The sequence below is a fragment of the Strix aluco genome, chromosome 18 (genome assembly GCF_031877795.1).
Source record: "Strix aluco isolate bStrAlu1 chromosome 18, bStrAlu1.hap1, whole genome shotgun sequence".
In the NCBI taxonomy this organism is placed as follows: domain Eukaryota; kingdom Metazoa; phylum Chordata; class Aves; order Strigiformes; family Strigidae; genus Strix; species Strix aluco.
This window is the reverse complement of record NC_133948.1, coordinates 16,067,403-16,091,203: the sequence shown is the minus strand read 5'-3', so window position 1 is coordinate 16,091,203 and position 23,801 is coordinate 16,067,403. Positions and strand designations below refer to the sequence as shown.

General features: G+C 46.9%; 1 protein-coding gene across 1 annotated transcript in view; it reads left to right on the top strand.

The window, feature by feature from the left end:
• The window catches only part of RTN4R (reticulon 4 receptor), an 82,956-nt gene extending 62,091 nt beyond the window's left edge, over positions 1–20,865 (top strand). The window contains exon 2 of the mRNA XM_074844062.1: positions 18,825–20,865. Within this exon, the coding sequence (XP_074700163.1) occupies positions 18,825–20,254 (1,430 nt within the window). The 3' untranslated portion in view covers positions 20,255–20,865. The remainder of the gene's footprint in view (positions 1–18,824) is intronic.
• The last annotated feature ends 2,936 nt before the right edge of the window (positions 20,866–23,801 follow it).

The following is a 23,801-nucleotide window of genomic DNA, read 5'->3' as shown; positions in this document are numbered from 1 at the left end:
CCTCCCTTTCTCTGGAGTCTCCCACCAACCATTCAGATGTTGCTCAGTGATGCACAAGTGTACCTTTAAGCTCGCGAATTTGCCAGTGAGGTGCAGGTAGACACATGCAAGTTACACAGAGCACCAGGTCTATGAAGGAACCTCTCCTTGTGCTGTGATGCCTCTATGTCATCATCATCATTATGAATTGATGCCACTGGTGTCTTTTGCTAGAAACTGATGATTTTTAACCTGCACATGGGATCTACCAGCACTGCTCCCAGGATATGTGTGCCTTGGACCAGCCCTGAGTAGTTGCTGAGGAATGGCTCCTCTCTGGTCAGATGTGCAAGGCCACTACTTTGCTGTGGGAGCTCACAAGTTTTCAGAGCCTGCCCAGTCTAGACAGTCTGTGTGAAAAGCAACATCTTGTGACACTATAATGAGAGCTTCAGCTTCAGCTGATCGGCTTAAGAGTGATGTTCTTAGCTGTTATACACAGGTGCTTTGCTTTCCACCCTTTTAAATAGACTTTCCATTTTCCTAGGATCTCTCATGCTCTGTCCATTAACTCACTGTTGTTAAAGGTGTCTAAAAACACATAGTACTCTTTATATGCAAGAATATCTTAATTTACTCCTTCATTTTTGCTTAGGCAGGCAGCCTGTCAACATCTGCTTTTGCTTGGAAAGTGTTGTGTTTGGCCACCCTCTATAACTCAGTTATTCCAGAGTCCAGACTGGCATACCAGTGCTGTGAATGTGGACTTGGTTGTTTCCAGTCAGCCTGGATTTCTGGAGCTGATGTAAACTCTTCTTGTAGTCTAAAGTTGTTTTCTCTTTCTAATGTCAGAGTCACTGGAGAGGCCATGCTCTAAAATGTCAGACTATTTGTACTTTCTTTTGGGGATAACGGGTCAGTGACTTCATCTGAAGTTCAGCTCTGACCGTTTCTCTTAAAGGTTGGTCCTTCTTGATGTCGCGTTGGTGCATTCATTAGTTCAAATGTAATGCAAATATGATTTGAAATGTTCTTAACAATCTTAGACAAAGCTATGATACCTTTCCTCAACTTTGCGTGGTATTTCAGATAGTCCACAGAGACACGGTGATTGATGGTAAATGTACACTGATGTCCAGCTGAGCTGTTACAAGAAGGGTGGGTGAAGCAAATGCAGAAGAGCCAGAGGTGGTGATGTGCCCCTTTAGAGGATGTGTCACTGGTGTGGAAGGCCAGATGAGATCTTCTGCTCCATCAAAGCCAATTCAGTATGTTCTTCAGTACCACACATTGTCAGTATTTTCCACATCCACCAACACAGAACTAAACTGAAGCCTTTTGGTCTATCCCTATTATCCTGAGGGTTTCTTCTCTCAGATTAGGTAGTTTATAACTAGCTCATAAGTTAAAAATACTGATTTCATGCCTCTTGTATTTCATTTGTCTCCTCTGCTGAATTGCTTGTCTCTGGTTGTGATCTGATCAGTGGTTCCACAATCTGTATTCAAATGAGTGGTCTGCAGCTGACAACCATTTATTTATATATATGTTTATTCTTTTACATCAGTACCCTGTATCACCCATTTATTAATTTCTGCAAGGCCGTGCAAGTCTCAGATGCACCAAAGCTTACAAGCACCGTAGCAGAAACCTTATGTGCCCCTTGTTGCAAATGCTTTTCAATTCTCTCTTTCTCGTTTAGATTTTCTTCTCAGTCTCTTGTAAATGTCTTTCAGCCGTGGGCTTCCCTCCTATTGTTGGGGTTATCAGGAGTGGTTGAACTCCCCTCCAGGCGTGAGGGCTCCCGTTGTTCTGGAAGCTGTGGCACTGCTCCTCCCGACATGCAGAAATTATTTTGCCAGCATTAGACAAATTGCTTTGGTTTTGTGCATTAATGCTACTATCAAGCCTTAATTTTTTTTTTCAGAGATTGCTTTGTTGCCTTTTCTCTGTTCTTCATTAGCTGTTTTAAGTAGTCAGACTTCCACATTTGCCTTGAGTACCTTCTCCCTCTTTTTTGAAGTGACTCCCTTTAGAAATGGTTATAAGTACACTTAGTCTTCCTCTTTCTCAAAGAGTTTTGTCTCACATTTGCTTTCCCTCTGGAGAGAAATTTCACGTGTGGCACGGGACCTGACTTTCATCGCTGATATTTCAGAGCCCACTCGGACTGCAGCTGGTTTAAGCTGGCAGATTTCAGTGAAGTTCTGACTCATGTGTGGAACAGAGATAGGGGGAGGACTTTTATTACCATCTGTCATGGCCTGGGAGTATTTATACCTCCAAAAGGTGATATTTTGATGTCCTTTTTTTCTCCAAACATTTTTAACTGAAAAATTTATTTTTGTGGAGTACCAGCTGTCCTTCTCTTTCCTTGTGTAAGGTTGACAAAAAGGAGGCCCAATGACATTGACCTGTGGTGCTGTGCTGGTCTGAGTGATGGTTTTACATCCGGATGCTTCTAATGCAGAAATTGAGCTGGGACTATTTTGCCAAAACTTTGGTTGTATTTTTTTTTTCAGCTCTTTGCAAGCAACCTGCCTTAGGGTTGACCTGGCTTGTGTTTGGTTCACCGTCTCTCTGCGGCTCTGTCTTCATGTGGGTACCAACCCGACTACATGGGGCAGCCTGCCATTGCACAGCTCATTTCCAAGGTTCAAACTGAAAATAGAGAGGATGGACATGTTTTCCCCTGTGGTCTTTCCATATCTCCTTGTTGATGAACCTTGCTGTCAGGTCTGGTAGTGCAGTTGCTCCTCCTTCAGCTCAGTTAATTTGCTGTGCTACACGGCTTCCTCCTGTATTTTTATGGGATTCTGCAGCCCTTAGGACACACAATTAAGATATTTCAACCTGTGCACAGAGCTGGTCCTCTAAGTTCACCTGTGGATAATGCTCTTTCTCTTGCCATTTCCATAAGTTTCTTGGTGTTTTGGTTAAGCAAGAACATCAGAACCTAAGAGCTGTTGTAACAGCGATCAATAATAACAATTGTATTCTTTCTGATAGTCTCTAGGAGCCCCAGGCAAGAACTAACATTTGGCAATGCAAGCACAGAGCAAAAATTCACTCCCAGGTAAACCACCTTCCCTTCACTCATTATCAGCCATCATCTTGCAGCTCTCTGGCAGCTCCTCAGATATGGCTCTTTTATCTATAGTCTTTCCCCTTCACACTGAGCAGTTAGAAGCTCATCATTTTCCCCAGAAGTAGCTGCTTTTTTCTAGCCTATATCAATCTGCCATTTTTTTTCCACAACCCTCCCTGTCATTTATCTCTCCCCACTAATACTGAAAGCTTCTCCAGCTCAGTAGGGGCAAATTTAATTAACCTGCTATTTTCTCCCATTCTCATCTACATCATTAATGAGAATGCCTAATGAGTCTGGGTCTAATAGTGGTCCCAATGGCCTATCACAGCACAAGTCCTCCTCTCGATATATCAGCCAGTTAACATTACGCTTCAATTGGGATCTTTAAGCCAGCAGTAGTCATTCTTCCAATCCAGCGTGAATTGCTGTTTCATGTAAAGTGTCAGGTGTATGTTGGTGGATGCTGTAGTGTGTGTCGTCCATCTGCCTGCCTTGCCCAGACAACTGGAGATGAAGGTGCAGATGAACTCTACCTCAAGTCAGGCACTGGGGGGGATACAACAACCAGGTCTCTCACCACATTGGGCTTATGGGTGAAATGGTTATACACCAGTGGGCACCCCTGCAAGCCTCTCCATAGTCAGTTGGCCAGACAAACCCCTGCATGCTGAGGCCCATCAACACCTGGAGTTAGAAGTATGCACCCTCACACTGGTAGGTGACAAGAAAATTTCCGTGCCATTGGCTTTGTGGGCAGCTGAGATGAGTTTGGGAACTGCTCCTGGGGAGGATTGCCACTGCAAGAGCTACCCTTGTCCCAGCAACAGGTCACTGTTGCCTTTTGACTCATCTGCCTGCTCTCTGGACAGCCAGAGATGAGGGGATGCTGCGCTGTGAGAACTGGCCAGAGTCCCAGGGAAGATGAACAGGAGGGTTGAACTTGTTTAATTTCAATTCAGGCAGCGATTTTGAACAAACCCAGCCATCAGACACTGCCACCCCTTACCCCGTCACAGGAAACCCCAGAGGGACCTTCCAAATCTAGGATTAGCCAGTTCCCTGATAATAGCCTCTGGGCACCAGCAACTAACATGAGGGCTAAGGCATGCGTCACCTTCAGCAGGATTTAAACACGTAAGAGGAGAGGAGAAAGAAATAGCTGCTGGATTTTAACATTAGCAAATGTCAAACCATACATTTGGGAGTGGAAAAAACATAAGGTGACCTCTAGTCTGCTGGGAAAAGAGCTGGAATATTTTGATAATAAAGGGGATTTAGGGGTTCAGAAAGCATTACCTTAAGGATGAGGGACACATGGTGGCTTCAGCAAAGTATGCTATCACCTAGGAAGAATAAAGATCCAGAAGGTATTTTATCAATGCAAGACATATGTGAAGCCACCAGCTGAACCCAGCAGTGCCCATGGGTGGAGACACAGGGAGCATGGACGGCTCTGGGGCAAGACACAGACCTCCCCAGAGCCAGACCCTGCCGAAGTACAAAACAGTGAGTGAAGGGAAGCACAAGGCTTTGCTCAGGACAGAGGAAGGCTTAGGTTTGTGGCAGTGTGAAGAAGAAAACCTACTCTGTGGTGATGACTAAGAGAGGGTTGCAGGCAGGAGATGCTGTGTATACACATCAGCAGAGACCAGGATAAAAGTGGTGCAAAGTCAAGGAAGAGATTGCCCTCCTTTGGAAACAACACAGGCTTGGTCCTTGAAGCACTGGGAGGACACCCTTCCTTGTGGTGAGGGGACATTTTATCAGTCAGTGCAGAATTTGTCCACAATTTCCTTTGCTGTGAACCTGATTTACTCTGTGTGCTGGGTGCTTGGTAGTGCTTGGTGTGTCAAGCTGCTGCTGCTTGTTAAATGATGCTACTGCATGGTGCTGGTTTGGCCAAGCTGTCCAACAAAGGAAGCTGTTTAGTCTGTTTCCCCAGCAAAAGGTGGGGGTGAAGGGGGTGTCGCCCCAAATAACATCTTAGAAGGAAAATAGCAAGGCAGAGGTCAAGGGTGGTGGAGCAGAAATGGCAGCATCTAAATCCTGAGTGGAAGTAGGTTTTCATGAGAATGTAAGTAGCAATGCAGGAGCCTTTCTGACTCTGTAATCAAGGTGAGATTGTCCGAGTTTGCTTAACGCTACATCTCTGAAAAAGTCCCTAGGGGAGGGAAGGCAGAGGCAGAGGCACCAGAAGAAGAGGACAATCTTTATTTCCTAGCTTTGAAGTATTCATGGTTTCCCTGGCCTCATTCCCCACACAAGGCTGGGGGGGGTTTCCTGAGCTGAGATGGTTTGCCGGGCAGTTTTTGTGAAGTTTTGGTTTTGGGAGGTGAGAGTACTGCAGAGGTTTGTACACCAAGGCTGGCACAATGCACACTTTTTTGAAACGTGTTGTCTGGATAGTGCCTGCTAGAACCGGCAGGGTTTGTTTTCCTTGTCCTTGCTCCTGACAGAAGTTGCACAAGCTATTTCCCCAGAGAAAGGAGGAGAGTTTGCTTGCACTTTGGCAGCGAAAAGAGAGCAGGGGAAAATAAGGAGTCATTTTTTTCTGCCTTAAAATCCACAAGATTTACTCTTCTCTTTCCTTGGCTTGCAACAAGTGTGAGAAATCATGAAGAAAGTAACAGTGAATATGTTGGGATGAGCTTTTTCCAGGCTGTGGGAGATGGGATATTCTGCTGGTAAATGCATATATTTCCTATCAGGTGCTGTTATGGTGCCTGATATTATTACTCTTAACCTCAAGGGTATCCTGCAGGATTGAGTTTCCCAGGTGCATTTTGGTGATTCTGATGTATTTCTATTCATAATTTGACCAATTTCTTCCTTTTTTCACTTCAGTTAATTCCTTTGATGACATGATTCATATTTCCCCCAAATCAGCAGTTGGTCCTTGGTCTCCCTCCCAGTGCTGAAGGAGGTGAATTAAACAAATAAAGATGACAAATGAAATGGGAAAAAAGTTCACTTAGTATCATGAAATATTAAAAGCCACTTAGTATTAGGAGAAATTAGTCCTGCTGCACTAAAACTGCTCTGCATGGAATGACTGAACTGCAGAGTGTGAAGTCTGTGTCCCTGTGGAGATTTGCAGGTCCTGGCTATAGGATGAAGATTGCCTTCAGTAAGCTTCATGGTTTGGTCCTTTTAATTAAGTAATATGCTTCAGGGGCTGATGTGATGCTACAACATCCCTTTCTCAGACAAGGCCAGCAGTGGGACAGCCCGCTGTGGTAGAGTAAGGAAAGGTGCTTGGTCTGACAGGGCAGTGGTAGAGTGACATGAATACCCAGTCCTGGACAAAAACAAGTCTCAAAGAGTCAGTGCCAAGGAAATCTTTTGTTTTCTCTGAAATGATCCTGAGTGCTTAAGCAACTTGCCTGTGAAGTAGCATCTCTGGAGGGGGATACCCAGCTGAGGTGAGCCACCATCCATCAGGAGTGTTTATGGAGAGTGACAGTAATCTGGCTGCGGATGGATGTGCAAACCTCTTCCTAAGGATTGTGCATGGGAGCACTGTCAAAATTATCTGACAAGGTCCCAGTCCTAATTCCTTATAAATATGAGAAAACTAGGGGAGTCCCAGAGGCAGGGAAGGCCAGTGCCCACCACTGGATTAAAGCAGCAAGTGGGAAATCCCCGGAGGTAAGGAGAAGCTGGTCAGTTCGATCTCGGTGCTGTGGCGGAAAGTGGAAATGTTGACATAGCTAAAGATCAAAGGCGTAGAAATACCATTAATTTCAACTGGTAGATTTCCCAGAAAGTATTCTTAAACCCAGTCGAGTTCTCATTTTTTTCTGGTATTGTTTTTAAAGCTATTGCTGTCACTATTATTTATTAATCATATTGCCACAATGCCAGCAAGCCCCAGGCATGGACTAATGTCCTGGTGTATTAGATGCGGACAAAAGAAACGCCAGTCTCTGCTCATGTATCTGGATTTTAATAATATATTTAGACTTATGTCAGGCACTTGATTTACTTGGTCGAAAATATACTCTCTATTGAATCAATGGACAGTTATTAAATGGATTAAGAAACAAGCAGCTAAAAGCTCTCAAAATGCAATTGTTGTTGGAGGATCGTCGCCGAACATGCTGCTTGCACAGTAGCTTTGCAGGATTCAGCTTTCACCCTGGTGCATTTCACTATTTTCATGAATGATCTGGAAAATATATATAAATTAGTTGCCCGTAAAGTTTGCAGCTGACTCAAATTTTGCCATGATAAATAATGATGAAGGCAAGTCTCTAATGCAGAGAAATTGCAATTGCTTGGTAGACTGGCAACAGTGAAACAACATGAATTTTAATACAGCTAAATGCTCGGTCATCCATCTCCGAGCGCAGAATGTAGGCCACTCCGTCAGGCTGGGAGACTGCCTGCTTGAGGGCAGCGACTCTAAAATTGATTTAAGGGCCATATTGGATAACAGGTGATTATGAACATTTAATGCCCTATAGTGGTGAAATGGATGAACGTGATCTCTGGATAAAGAGGGGAATCCGAAGTCTGAATAGGGAGTTTTTATCCACCTTGATTAAAAAGCAGGGAGGTGCTATAATCTACTGTAGCTGTTATGAGAACTAAAAGCTGGAAGTTGAACTGAGGGCTTTCGGCATGGAAATCTGGTGCAAATTCCTGGTGATATACTATGGGGTCTCTGAACTCAGGGTGAAAATCTCTTGTAAGCGATGTGGGTAGCTCAGCCAGGCTTCAGTGAGGCTCAAGCCTTGCCTCAGCTGCAGGCTGGGATCCTTTCCCATTCCTCGCTTCCCGATTTCCACGCAAACAGGAAGGTGTATCATTAACATCCTATTGTATTCTTGTTTAACTTGGCTTCACAGAGTCCACACATCTCAGAGAAATATGTTTATAGAGTTGTGGGTGTTGTGTTTCTTATCTGGCGAAAGTGAATGAGAGAGCTGCAGAAGGGCAGGCAAGCGTGTCTAATGCTGAAACTGCAAAGGAGGCAAAGCCGGCACCCGATAAAGACAGCGGCAGTTGAATTTGCACACTTATTAAAAATCAGTCCCAGCTTTTATCTGGGAATGAAAGAATGAGCCATGTGAACGTAGCAGGGATGCATGCCAGGGAGCTGGGAGGGATGCCAAGAGAGACGGGGAAAAGGAAGCAGAGCGGGGAGCATGGCTGGTCTGGGCTTCTCTCCCACCGCATGGATGGAGGGGCCAGCTGAGAAATGCCCTTTCTGTAAGGCAGCTCCATGGTAGAGACCTTACATTTCATTGCATGGCTCTGCTACTCCACCGTGCAAGGTGACAACTTCTGGGGTGATGTGGAAAGCTCTGGTCATCCAGGCTCAGGAAGGAGAGCATCAAGTTGTGAGCAGGGTAGAGAAATATGATCTTCAGTCACCTGTGTCTGCTCTCGTGTTTTGATTTCTAGTTGTTCTTTGAAAAAGTGGTTGTGTCTAAAGTTGAATTTAAAATGCCCTGTCCTACTTGTGTTGCCCAGGGCATTAGCTCCCAAGCTGTTTCTTCATCTGCGTCCATGCAGACAATGAAACTGAGGTCATGGGAAATTTTTGGAGCAACTTTTCCTTCCAGGCTCTTTCTTAGACTTCATTCCTCCATTATCTGCAGATGCTGGGTCTGTAAGCAAAAAGCTGAGATAAGTGTAATTTTAGAGGAAAACCGAGAAAAATGCTGCATAGTGCAATGGGGCACTTCCAGTGCCGAAGGTGTGGGGGTGGGATTTGCAGCTGCCAGGTGGGGTGCAGTCCCAGATGGCTGGGGGAGAGCAGGTGTAAATGCCATCTGGAGCTTTACCTCTTCTCTCTGTGAGTCACTCGCACACAGTGCTTTCACCAGTGCCAGGTTTGGATACGCAGGAAACTCTGCTTCTTAGTAATATTGTTTTGAAGCATTCCTGAGATACTTTGGGCTCCACGGGAGATCTAAGTCATCTCAGGAACCAGAGTTTACTTCCTTTGGACACCTGTTTGTCCCTGATTTTTTACAAATATGGCACAAATAATACTGACTTCTGTATGAGCTAGTTGTGATTCACAATGCATATTTTCTCACTTCATTCTTCACAGTATGAGGATTGAATGGTGGCAATATAATAGATGATCCTGTTCATGCAATGTGCTGGATGCAGCCCATCTGGATAAGATGGAAATGAGGATTATGACCACTTATGATGCCCTCACCCACCGTCCTGGGGACCAGTCACAGCTTCGTTTGGTCTGCTTTCTTAGGCAACCTGGGATCTGCTAGGATTTACTGGGCTGGGTATGGATTTTAGTCATATGACACTTTGTAAAAGGCAGTCTGGCAGGGATAGCTAGGATAATACCATGGCCATTGGTGGCTGTGACTTGGAGAAAATGCAGATGTATGTTTCTCCCAGGTGATGAGGAAGGAGCCCACTTCCTCTTCGTCTGCCTGTCCTCAGTCGGGCCAAGCTCAGCTCTGCAGTAAGTGCCTCATTGCGGCTCTGGGTAGTTGATTAGGATCACAGTAGTTATTCAGAATGGTCATCCAAGGTGAATTCATGGCAGGTGGATTTGGAGAGTTCAACTGGTAGCTGCAGGTTTCATGGGTGTCTCTATACCCTTGTTCTGCTGGCTCTCCTGCGGCAAGCCTACAGCCTTCCTGCCCATCCTCTTCCTCTTCCCTCCTTCATGCTCATTTTTCCCAGGAATGCCACAGGTGTTCAAATGCTTGTTCCACACCACGTGCTTTCACCTTCCCTTTGCGCACTGGGCATTTTCTGCCCAGACTTCCTTGCCTTTCATCTGACTTCCACATCAGATTTGCCTTGGACTTCTGCCTTTGTCACAGACTGTCCCCTGCATTGGATATCTGCAGAGATTTTTGCCTCTCCTCCAGCTATTGCCGTTGTATTTGGTAACTGGCACAGTATCATGTCAAACTCACCTGCTCAGAGCCAGATCCCTACAAATCCCATGTGCTCTACTGAGTCTGATGCTGAGGTTGGCTTGAGGGAAGCTGTGGTGCAGGGACTTTCGTGGTGTCACACCGGTGGAGGGGACACTAAAGAGGGCCAGGAGCAAGGCAATGCTGAAACTTTGCATTATGTCTTTAGGAGAGCTGAACATGGCCATGGTTATTCCAGCATTAAGCACCTATACATGATCACATCCTGAAAGGGGACATAATTCTGCATACAGTGGGAAAATCAGCTCGCCTATGAGGAAGAAAAAGGGAATACTGGGAGAGTTTGGATGGGCCAGCAGCATTTGGGACCTACACTATCTGCATGGGAAGCACCAGGACTGAATGGTATAAACACACATAAGAGACCTTTTCTACTGGAATTCTCCATGTTTTTACTTTAAGGTCATAAGCTTTTCCCTTTAAAAGGTTATAAGCTTTTCCCTTCCAGATGTGCGATAGATAGATGGAAACAGGACAGATGGAAAACGCACAGATTTATTACATTTTACACAAGAACAGCTGAGAATTCTGCCTCTGCTGATAGAATTGGCAGGGAATTAGTCCATCAGGTGAGGTGGCAGAGCACAGAGCTGGCAAGAGCACTCATTGAAGAATGGCCTAGGATATCCATAGGATTTTCCTATGCCTATCCATAGGAAACAGTGATAACTAGGTCAGCTTTTTAAAGCCTAAGAGAATAACCTCATATCAAAGATGTGAGCAAAGTTTATTCCTCTTTTTATGTAAACCATTTTAAGGAGCATCTTTAACCTGTGTTGATAGGTAGGGATTACCAAGCCCTTATTTCTGTGAACTCCTGCTGCAGCTTGGCTGCTGGATCAGGAAGATGTCACTGCTTACAACCATTTTACATTTTAAGATTTGGGCACAACTGTGAACTATGATAATATTTCTGCTTGAAGGAAAGTGGATATTTGGGCACATGATTTGTTGCAGCGAGGGGTTTCACGGTAAAATTCATAACCACAGACTAGATGGCAGATGCAATTCAGCATTTATAAATACGAAGTAATGTACACTGGCAAACAGCCCAGACCCTTACCTAAACAAACACAATGATGGGCTCTAAATGAGCTATTGCCACTCAGCAAAGTGATCTTGGGGACTTTGTGGAGGGCTCTCTGAAAAGCTCAGCTTGATTTTGAATGATGGCAGGCAGAGTGCAGGAGCTGTAAGGGACAGAGCAGAACATCTAAACCTCTGCAAAAGTCCATGCTGCAGTTGCATCCCAAGTATCATCCTCTCAACCTTACAGTGAGGAGGACCTGGAAAAGCTGCAAAGTACAGCAAAAATGTCTGGATCAGCATTCATACAATGACCTAGGGCTTGGAGAAAACCTGAGAGAGTGGAAAGAAGGTTTCATAGTCAAGGAGATGGGGAAATTCTGCCTCAGGCAGGCCCTGGGCCACTATTTGCCTGGGGCTCGGAGAAGATGCTAGGGCAATGCTCACACCATTTAATATTGACTTTCCATCCACATCTGCTCCTGACCATGGTGTCAGACCAGCCCAGATGAGCCCTCGTCTGACACCGTGCAGCTCTTCTCACGTTCTTGTGTTATAAAAAGGGCTTTTCTCTTTCTCATTTCCTGGCCTCACCAGGCATTACTAGGCTATAATAATTGATATTAGTGTTATTGCTATACAGGGACCTAATGAATCCTGCATTTAACTCCCTTGATATTTTCCCCTATGAAGGTTTCTTGTGACCTTTTCTTTGAGACTCTTTCACACCTCCGTGGCTTGCAGCAAGCCTTTGAAATTCAGCAGGAGGAAAACCCTCTGGCTAGAGAAAAGAATTTTTTTTTTTTTTTTTTGCTCCTCATCAAATTCGTATTCAAATTGTCTGAAATACAAACTGCTAACTATCACCTTTTCCTTTCTCTCCCTGATGTTGCTGAGGGAAATGCTGGCAAACCACCAAAAGTATAACCTTGCCCAAACGTTGTTAGACTAAACTGACACTGCTGCCAAAATGCTGGGAGTGCTGGAGAGCCCCTGGCAGGGACGGGGAGCACCGCTGGCCCGGAGCTGCTTTGGCACATGCACGTGAATGGATGGAGCTGCCCTGGTTAAGGTTTGTGCTGCACTCAGCTCACGTAAAGAGTCGTGTAGCTCAGCCCTAAGCAGCGGTGAAGAATCAGCATTCAAACCCCTCTGGAGATTTGTGAGGATGGATTCTAAGAATTGCCCATGATATAAGTCGCTTTTACCTTCTTCCCTTAAAAATATCCCTGCAATATTAAGTCCAAAAATCGCATTAAGGGAGTATGATTTAGGTGGAAAAGATGAACACCTCGAAGTTAGGAAATGGCACATCTGTTGCCTCCATCCCCTGCCTGGATGCATTACGGAAATGACCTTTCATTTCTGACCACATATGATATTTTTTCTGCTGAAATCCTGTCTCAGTCAGGGTAGAGGCTGGATATACCAAAGATCAGGACTGAGGCTGTACTGCCAAAGGGAGTGAAAAACACCACAGTCCCAAAGGTTAATGGATCTGAATGCAGCCCCAGAGCATGTGGAATCAGAGACTGTACCTATAGAAGTTAGGGGTGGGCTTCAGGTGCCTAAACATTGCTGCCTGCTGCAACTTATATCACACTCATCTCCAGCTGCTGGAAGAGCACAGGTCTCCTAGAGGAGCTGTGTCAAACCTGCCAGCGCTCATCTTGACATCTCAGACCCTCAAGGGTGTCTAAAACGGAAATAGCTGCCTATTTTTAGGCAGCTGGGATTTGGCATCGGAACAAGGTGTAGGTGTTTTGGTGTGAACTGGGACTGAGCTCCAGCAGCGGCCCATGGAGATAGAGCTGACCCAGTCAGCCAGACCTGGAGAGCAATTCAGCCCCTCGGCGCAGACATGGAGCTGCGGTCAGCTCGCTCGCTCCAGTGACCCCACTGACTGTTCACCTCGAGAGGGGTGCATGATGCCCCAACATCCCCACGGAGCTGCAGATACACCACAGGACCTGCAGCAGCCCCAAAATTTTCTGCTGCAGCTGGCTGCCTGAGGATGCTTGCACGGCAGTGGGCACCTTTGTGCTGAGAGCCGCTCTGTTTGTACACATGCCGGGTCCTCAGTTCCCCAGAGCTGTAACACTGGTTGCTTCTCCCAGGTGGTTGTGTGGTGGCAAAGCGTTGCCCCTCTCCTTCTCACCCTAAAGCCACTCCAGCTGCACCATCATGCACCGTCCTTCCTCTCCACAGTGGAGCGAGGGAGGAGACAGCAGAAGCAAAGGAAACTCCAGCCTGAGGTGGGACTAGTCCAAACCAATTCTCCTTCCTCATTCACATCTCAATTCACCTTCAACTTGAAATTCATAAAAGTGCTGCCCTCTTCCTTTTGGCACACACACTCTCACACACACAGACCCACCTTTGGCCACAGGACAAAGCACGAGACACTGAAGCTGCTTTGCAGAGTGTCTTTCAAAGACATGTGCTGAATTTCAAACAATATCCATTCAGAACAGGGAATTAAGCAGCTATAGTGTCTCCATACTATAAACAAAGGCAAAATGCTGTGTGCATCAGCAAAAGGCTTTGTATTGTAAAGTACTCCCTTTATGTCCAACCAGGAGAGAATTCAAATGATTATTGACCCTCCACTGTAGGAAAGCCGCATTATAATATCTCCAAATCAATAGAGACGAGTGCAGAGCAGCAGAGAAAGGCCGTGGCTCTGCAAACTGCAGAAAATTGCATTTTGCTTTGGCCTCTTAAAAAGTTTGCAAAGCATCTATTAGAGGCCCCCAGAGCCTTTTCTTTCTAATTGCCATGTTTGACAATGCGATCGCACAGGGGACTAGCGGAAAGACAGATAATGGACCCACTTTAATTGCTTCCCAGTTCCATGAGTCATAACACTTCTGAGATGGCAAAGGGGAAGTGCGGCAGTTTGACTGAAGGAGGTTTCTGGCTTTTAAGAAAGCTCTGGAGGAACACATGCTAAACTCAGAGCCAAAGTCTTGGAGGGATTGAAGGTTCCAGGTACTGGATTTTCTTTCATCTTTTGCTTTTGACTGGAACTATCTAGTTAAGTTTTAATCATGTTCTGGAAAGGGTAGGAATGGCTTCTTGCCTAAGAGATGAGGGAATGGATGTCACGCCAAGACCCTTTTTCTCAGGGATGGTCACTGAGATTGAGTCCTGCAGGTGGAAGAGTCCAGCAGGTTGTGGAGGGTCCAGGGTCAGCGGTGGTGCTGGGAGCACACTCCGGATGGTCAGGTTGAGGGAAGCATGCTGTAGTTCCCCAATGGGAGCTGGGCTTGGCACATATTTCTGGAAATGGGCACATAGTGACCTTCTCACGTCCCTCCTCCCTGTGACATTGGTGAATATCTCCTGTACTTCTGGCCTAAGGTCAGGGTGCGTTTTTCCTGGAAAAGGAAGGAGCCCACAGCCAGAGCTGAACCCAGCACTCCAGGAAAACAAACGATGGCACTTGCCTGTGCCAGTCAGGCTGTGGAGTAGCTGGGCTCTTTCTGCCCATGTCCTCTGGATTCCTGTCATCTGTCCTCAACCAGATGACATTTCTGCTCAGGGCAGCACCCACTGGGACCCCTCAGCATCATGGATACTTAGTGCCTCACAAGAGGAGCAGAAGCCCATGACACTCACACTATTCCTGGCAAGTTTTAAGCTGTGTCTGTATGATTTTTGCCTAGCCACCCTCTGAAGGTCTTCATCCTTCCCCTCTGCTTTGTGCCAAGGGAAGTGAGCTGCAGCGTGGTGTACAGGCTCTGGGCACTGCCAGGATATGTCCCAGCTTCTCTGGGGATGGACTGGTTTGTCTGGGTGCTGCCTTCACCTCAGCTGGACAAGCACGAGGCTCAGTGAGGTGATGCTCCACACCATGCCATGGTGCCTGGCTCAGCATAGAGGGACTTAGGCTTGTGCTTTGTGTTGTGACATTGGCCCCAAAACAGATGCCTGTTTCCAAATGATGGGCTCCAGCCCCAGAGGCACAGGGCAGTGATACCATTGGCCTGTCTCGATCTTACAGGACTTGGTGTAGAGTAAGGTATTACCTGAAAATATGGGGAAGGCAGGAACAAGCTCTGCTGTGCTTCAAACCATCCTAAAACTGTGTTAACGTGGCTTGATGCCAGGTCTTAGCAACCTTCCTGTCCCAGGAACCTGCCTTGTGCTCATCCCTGTCCTGAAGTGGTGACTTGACACACGGTCAGAAAAAGCAAGGTAATATTTGCCTGGAATTGGACAGATAAAACTACCCTGTTGCAAGGTCTGGATGGCTCATGGCACTTGGTGGCCACCATGGTCTGGGACACACTGAGCACAAGGCACAGTTACTGGTTATACACCAGTGACAGAGAAGCTCCTTGGAGAAGTAGGGGAGGCCAAGGCATGGTCCCTCCGGTCTCTGCCACAGCACCAGTCTGGCTCAGGAAGAAAGGGTCACCTTGACTTCCCAAGGCTGGGTGTGGACTGCACCCACTCCTGCACTTGCTTCAGGCCCTGCGCTGGCCGGGGACCCTCTGGCGCCTGCTGGGTGCTGAGCTTTGCCATGGATCAGTCAGACATGGTTGAGCTGCACGGCGGGAAGCTAACTGGAAAAAAGCTTTGGGGGATGATTGACAGTAACTGTCTCCTGTGGAAGGAGCTAATCCGAGCAGCTCATGAACACCAGGTCCCTAATTAAAGCACACAGGCTAGCCCTGCCTGTAATTAATTTCCCTGTGCTGCTCCAGTGGCAGCCAGCTCTCAGTGCCACTGACTCACAGCTCCCGGCAGCCGCAGAGGCATAGGCAGCGGGAGAAGAAAAGTGGTGGTTCAGAGTGCAGCAGGATTTGCCCCTTCCCTCCTGCTCCTCTGTGCTGGGGAGAAGACATGGCGTTCCTCCAGCTCTGCACACACCCAGGAACTGGGACAGGACCTTGCTGCCCGGCCCCGGCAGTTCTCTCCTTAGGAAAGGGCTGGTGGTTCGTGCTCAGGGCACAAGCGGATCAAGTGATCCAGAGGGTGGAGGAGCATGGCTGTTGGGAGGGGGTGGCACAAGGCAGGGTGGTATTCATATGCATGGTTTGTTCTCTCCCGGCTGCTTCATGTTCTCTCTTCCTCTCCTCATGTATACATATATTTATTATGCACTTGCTTCCCCTGTCTGGAGCTGGAACAGGAGTGTTGTCATTGTGATTCCTCTCCCATAGGAATGGTTCTTTGCTTTCACTCTGCTGTGAGCGTGTCACATATTTATAAAGCATGTGGGATGCACCTGGGTTGTGGTTGGATTTTCCCTGAGTAGTTTGTAGCCCCTGCGGTATTACCAAGGCAGGGAGGAGCAGCTGGGAAGAGCCGTGGAGCCTGCAGTGGTGTCTGCAGTCCAAGTGCTGTTTTGCTGGAGCGGGTGGTGTTGCATAGAGAGGTGAATCCCATTGCTCCAGTGCCATCCCGGCTCCCATTATCTGGATCAGGAAACTGAAGAAAGATGCTCCAGAAAGTCCTGTTTCTCTGGCTACAGGTTTTCATTATCAGCTGGAGAGGAATTGCACTGGTCAGAGAGTTGCCAGCATTGTTTTAATTTCCCAGGAGGCTCCTCTTGGTGTGACATGTCTGCAGCAGGGGATTTCAGTTGTCTCGTGTTACTTTGCTCCATACAATGGGACGTGATATGTCAAAACATGACAAGCCAACCAGAATGTGTCATAATACTGTACTCAACACGCTGCCTTCCAGGGATGCTCAGCAGCTAATAATATCAGGCTCAAATTATCTCTGCATGCTGAGCTGTTATTTTTTCTCCCATGTGGACTATGATATATAGGAGTCTCCTGCCTATATTGGACTGTTGGATCATCACAGATTTATTAGCTGCACATGGTGAATTATTTTGACTAGACTGAAACTCAGGCCTGGGATCCCAGCCTCTTATTGCTGAAAAGTGACTTTCCCACCTTAGCTTCTCCAATACCTTTGTTATTGCTCCAGTAAACAGTCTGGTGAGATTTCCATGTGATTTAATTCTTTATCATTGGGGTTTGAAGTTGCTACTTCGATGCAGAGATGATGTGATTTCATTAGCAACGCGATTGCCTTTCAGGCTTTTCTGTGAGATGCAGCCGCTGTCTCCAAGATTTGGCCCCACGGGAGCCAGTGTGCTGCACCGTGCACACGTGGCTGGATGCAACCAGGCTCTCTCCAGTCTCCCCAGTTTATCCCATTCTTCATTGTCCTTCTCTGCCTGACTTTTTGAACTCTGCTATTTTATCTTAAGGTGTACTGAGACATCAACATGCCTGAACAATATTTTCAGTTTTTCAAGGAAGAAAAAAACCTCCCACAACAGGGAAGAGGGAAAGCTGCTGTTGTCCCTGGGCTGGAGATCCGCAGCAATGGGGAGGACCATGTCTTTTTGCCAGAGGTGCTGTGATGAGCTGGGAAGGAGACACACGTGTCTCTGTTCGCACGTGGTATTTCACAAACAGAGTCTCCCGCTGCTACAGTTGCTGCCCATTCATTTTAGCTCCCCTATGGGGTTTAGAGGAAGCAATCTAATTACTTGCTGCTAATTGCTGGTGAAGCACTCTGAAACTGCCTCTCTTCCCTGCCTTCCCCACCATGAGTAGGAAACAGCAGGTCTCTCTGCAGGTCTCTCAGCTGGAGATTCACACTGACCCTCCCTTCCAGGTCCCCTTTCAGAAGATGATGCTGGCTGCAGAGCCTCTGCCCATCCCTGCCCATCCCGGCCCTTTCCCAGCAGCCCAGCTGGGGCTGGTGAATTTGGTGAATCAAAATGCTTCTTTGTGTTTCCTGTGCAGCCCAGCTCATGGGGAAGTGGGTGGTCATCACCATGAAAAAAAATGTTCCTCTCAGGGGCTCTTCAACCCCAGTGGGCTGCCTGCACACTTGGGACAGATGAAACCTACTTCTGCTTTGCAAACTGAGGAATCCCTGAATCAGGCATTGCACGTGATTTCCTCCAACAACAGCACTGCCCTCTGTGGAAACACATGCTGTGTCCTCCTCTTCTTCGGTGGCTGCACAGATTCAAAGGGGAAAAGGGGAGAGAGGAAGGAAAGCAAGAATATGTGGTGTAAAGGTTTGATCAAGAGAAGGAAACGATGCTCTTGGCCCTGAGATCTCTACAGGCAGGTCTGACCTGTAAGTTATTCTGGCAATCCCTCACAGTTATTTCTTACAGGAATACCAGATCAGTCAGAAGTTGTTCATGGAACGTCACAAAAGCCACAACTCCATCTTACATTTTGAGTGCAGTCTGGGGACACTTGCTTGTTTTGGAGAGTTGTTCAATGATCCCAAAGAGCAAGGAGCTGGTGGCACTGCTGGAATGGGGTGGAGAGTTGCCTAGTACAACCCTGTGGCTGCAGGCATCAGCCTTAGCAGGGCAGATGCTTTCTCATAGCCTGAATTGTGCTAAATGAGCCTGTGGCAGAGACAAATGGTCCCCCAGAAGACATCCCCTTTGCTCAGAGGTAAGCTCTTTGGAACAGGGCTTATGTTAGATGTGCATTCAGGACCCACGATGCAAATAAATAATAATGATCACTCTCTTTCACCACCAAAGTCTCCCATGTATGAAAGGCTGAGGAGGTGCTCAAACTTTGTCACTGCAAGTATATATTGATTTTAGCTATTGTCTTGAGTGGTAGAGCATTTTTAATTCTGCATTTTAATTGTTTGGCTCCCCTGGCATATGTTGTTTGTGGTTAGTGGCAACACACTTAGAAGGGTGATTTTCAGGCTCATCTATTAGTTGCAAAGAAAAGTGCTCTCCCATGACTCTGGCTAATCTGCATACTATTTTTGTTATCCTTTAGGAAGGAAACTGCTGATTTTGGTGCTTTGCTTGAACATCCAGTCAGAAGTGGAGTCTTGCCCCGGGGCGTGTGTATGCTACAGTGAACCGAAGATTACAATAAGTTGTCAGCAGCAAGGACTGACAGCAATCCCCAGTGAGATACCCATCCAGAGCCAGCGCATCTTCTTGCACAACAACAAGATAACCCTTGTGAGGTCCACCAGCTTCACCTCCTGCCGCAACATGACAATTCTTTGGATCCACTCCAACAACATCAGCCTCATTGAGCCTGGAGCCTTCTATGGGCTCAACAAACTGGAGGAGTTAGATCTCAGTGACAACACGAACCTGAAATCTATCAACCCTGTCACCTTCCGGGGTCTTGTACACCTCCACACCTTACACCTGGATCGCTGTGGGCTCCTGGAGCTCTCCACAGGGCTTTTTCGAGGGTTGTTCTCCTTGCAATATCTCTACCTTCAGGATAATAAGCTACAGAACCTGCTGGATGACACCTTCATAGATCTCGCAAACCTCACCTACCTGTTTTTGCATGGTAACAAAATCAAGAGCCTGTCAGAGAACGTCTTTCGGGGGCTAATCAACCTTGACCGGCTGCTTCTGCACCAGAACAGAGTCAGCCTGGTTCACCGCCGGTCTTTTCACGACCTTGGGAAAGTGATGACCTTGTATCTGTTTAACAACAACCTGACCGTGCTCACGGGGGAAACCATGGCTCCCCTGGTGTCCCTTCAGTACCTGCGCTTGAATGGCAACCAGTGGATCTGTGACTGCCAGGCTCGGTCTCTCTGGAATTGGTTTAAGCAGTTTAAAGGATCATCTTCAGAGCTAGAGTGCCACCTTCCCCCGCGCTTGGCAGGGAGAGACCTCAAAAGGCTGCAGAGCTCTGACTTGGAAGGATGCGTCGACTCCTTCAACCAGATACGAACAAGCGTTTTTAGCACTAAGACCAGATCTGGTAAACTGCCAACTGGGGTCCCCCCTCTTGGTTCCCATGATGGCTCCTCAAAATGCTGCCAGCCAGAAACGGATAAGTCTTTTATTTATGAAGCTAAAGGCAAGGCAGGCCCTTCTTCCCACAGCAGCCGGCCATCCTCCAACAACCCTCTCAAGGATAAGGAGAACATGTCCAAAACCAAGTATGTTGAGACAGACCCTTCCAAAAATGGCAGCAACAAGCAGATAAATGATTCCCCCTTTGGGACCTTCCCCAGCATTGTAAACCCTCCATTGACCAAGTTGAAACCAGAATTTCTAGAGCCTATTGAACCTTCCACAGTCCCAACCAAAAAGAGACAGGGCTGCTCAAAAAAGAACAAATCAAAGGCCCAGTGCCGCCTCACCCAGCAAGGAAACAGCTCCACGTTACAGCTCAGCCTAAGCCTTTTGATCCCCCCCTTGGTGTGGAGCTTACTGTTATTCTGCTAAAATTAACTCTTTTCCTGGGTTGATGACACTTTAATACTAGACTTTTGCTGACCTCCATAAATGTTGCAAACAAAAGCAAAACTACCATCCACCCTGAGAAAGCTTTGTTACACAAAAGTTAACTGGATGCCTTTATAAAAAAAAAACAAAAAACCCCAACAAAAAAGACAAACACCAAGATGTACATAATTTATTTGTCCTGAAACCTGTGAATTATACCTTTGGTCTTCGGAACTGCACTTGCCCACAAAGCAGCTTTTGCTACAGCAGATGGTAAAGAAATACGGTTTATTTACAGGAAAAAAAAAAAAAAAAGTGTAAGAAATGCTCCGAAAAGAATGTCTAAAATCTGTTTGTAACTTGACATCACACTGAACAATATTGCAGGTTCCCATTCGCAGAGGTAATGAATTTGATGCTGTTTTAATCCTATGTTTATGAATATTGCAGTTTTTCCGTATTCATTCCATCACACCATGTTTACGGGCAGCATTTGTTAAAGAATGCTACCTTTTCCTTCACAAGATTGCAGTATATATAGATATGCATTTTATTTTACTTGTGTACAAGTATACAAAAAGAATATAAAATAAAGATTTCTTTTTCCTAAATGGTTGTCATCTGCAAGGGGTCAAGTACACTAAACAGCTAAAAAGCTGAAAAATTTGAAGGATGTTGAGTAATCCATGATCTGAAGGCAGGGCGAGCATTTAACACGACAGTAATAAATAAGACATACCCGGCATGCTTATGCAATCTTTAACTGGTGCCATCAAAGAGTTTTCTTGCATGAAACATGTTCTGTTAATGCTCCTGTTTCCCTTCGAAATGTCCCACGCATTTGCCCAAAATCACTCGTATTTCAGGACGCTCAGAATAGCAGGAAATATTAACCCAGCCCCTTGGAGCTGAGGACACCAGGTTGCAGGTAGAGGAACCTTAGTAAGCAATCCCAAGAAGTGGAGCGGGACCATTTTTCTTCTTACGTGCACAAATAACTAGACTCAGCTCTGTGATTAATGAATCAGAAGGTAGTTCCAGAGTGGAGCAGCACTCAGGCTTGGGTTGATGCAATAGGGTGTATCTCCCCAAACAGGCAGCTCCTGGCCTTGCAGCTCAGGCTGGCTGTGCTGGAGAGCTGGTGGCCATTCCTGGCTGTGCCACCAGTGCTTCATGGAATCACTGTGCAAGTGACTTCATCTTCCGCATGACCCCTGTCTTTGAAATCAGGGTGTTATGAGAATAAAACCATTGATGCCTGAGTGCCCTCACACAGTGGGCCATAAAGCACTGGCCTGGATCTAGCTGTGTACTCCTTGTACTGCAGAGAGCTGCCCTGTGCACTCTGCATGTACTCCAGGTCATGGCAGGTTGTGCAGAGAGTTTGCCAGGAGGTTTTCTTTATCAAACTATAGATTTTCTTCTCTGCTCCTGTCTTTAGTTGAGGTATTGAGGTCCATGCATGCAAGACCAGCCTGTCACATGCAGGTGGCCTCTAGTGTGGGCCAGAGAAGAGCAAGAGCACTCTATGTGTGCAAGCCAAGCTTAGGGTCTCCAGGCTCTACCAGGCACCATTGGGGTTCACAGCACTGGGACTGGTGCTCAGCTTCACAGAAGAACCACATGTGGAGGAGGGTCGGACCATTGCAAGCCAGGAGTGAAGGACACGAGCAGGGCCATGACTTAGTGTCAGCTTTGTTCTAGGCTTGATGGTTCATGAGGAGGGAACAGCAACCATGGGAAGAAGCAGGAGAGGATGCTTGGATGGCTTACGTCCCAGAGAAACTGTGATGCTGGGCAGCCAGCATGGCAGTATCTGAGGCCCACCTGCAACAACTTCATGGGGTGTTGCTGGGTACTTTCTAGCTCTGCCACATCCAGTTTCCACCTGTGTGAATGACGGAGAGGGCAATGCCCAAACTGTTGCATTTGTGATCTGTGTCCTCCAAATCTACCACTGGGGCTGCCAAAAAGCTGTGGCATAGACCCTTACTAGCGAACAGCTCACTCTTGGCACTGAGATGGGGACTGATCTGTCAGTACCAGCTGTGTCACTGGGCAGGAGATGCTGTGCAGCATGGCCCTGGGATCCCAGCAGATCTGACTGCTGCCATCCCAGCTCCATGACCAGCATCAGCCTCTGCAGAGGAGCCAGGCATGTTTCAGTGCAAATACATTGTCATACCCAAAGGATGAAGCAAGAAGTCCGTGCCCTGTGCTGGGATTCCTAAGTGCCTTGGTAAGCTAGACAGCCTTGACAGTCCTGATGCCTTGATGCATGTCCAGTTTGTGTGCATACTCATCCACACACACAGGTGAGTGATCAGTACCATCTGCTTTCTGCCATACTTGCTAGGATTTGTCCCATCCGTGCCAGTGCTGAAGGGTTTTCTGAGGTCCTGGATGCCCAAAGCAGGCCCTGTCATCTCCAACTCAGCATCATTCAAACTCTTGAGGGATTCAAACCTGCACCTGAAGCTGAAGCACAGCAGCAGAGAGCAGCTCAGCCTGGCTTGGCCACAGGGTCAGCACCAGTCCAAAGCCCATCCAAAAGCCAGAAGGAGAATTGCTGGATGCTGTGACAGGCTGCTGTGGAAACTCCTGCTTTGATCATAGTCCCAGGGTACACTGCGTGTCTCCTTTGCACAGTAGTTGGTGAGTCTTGTGGTCAAAATTCTTGGCCCAGTGCCCAGAGCTCTATGGGCATGAGGAAACCAGATGAGGTGGTAAAAAACAGGATGGACCTGGGGGAAAAAAAAAAAAAAAAAAAAAAGAACAGCTGCATGTTGTGGCATTTCCCAGTAGCAACTAAATGGGCCCTGAACAGATCTGAGATCTGGGCTTGTCCATGCCTAAATCAGTATCACAGGGAGTTTGGCTTTGATGCTTCCTGTGGTTAACACAAAGCAGACTAGTGCATTACTGTCACTTATCCTGAAGGGACTAGGACTTGCTTTATGCCAGTTCAGTGACACTCTTCCTGCTTTCTAGAGCTTGACTCTGCTGTGCTTTCAGTGGCTCCTAGGACTACATGTTGGCCAAAAGCCCAGAAGAGTCCCTTGTGCTAATTTCCTAGATTTCCTGCTGTCCAGATGCCAATTTCTGTGTTTACAGGCATTAGAGGCCATTTGAATGACAAATTATTGAAGAAGGGGATGCAGTGGACAGCAGGAACACCTGCAGGAGTTTGAAAGAGGCAGAGGGTGAACTCTGGTATTGGTGAGGGTAGGAAGGGTTTTAGGACCTCAAAGGAAGGCAGTTTTGCTTCTGCTTTGTGCTTTGCTGGAGTTGGCACAAGTCTTCCAGATATTTCTAGACCTATTTTACACTCAGATGTCACGGAGTTAAATAGGATTTACCCAGCAGGGCTCAGGACCTTGTTGACTGTTCCCCATCTGATGATACTTTCTCTCTCTTCCTTTTTCGCTGTGCAAGTCACAGTCATTTTTCCGCTCACGTCCTTGATGCTAGAAGTGAAATCAAGTAAACAAAGTCAACTGTGAGGACCCAGAACAGCTCTGGATGGATGAGATTCCAGACTGTCCTG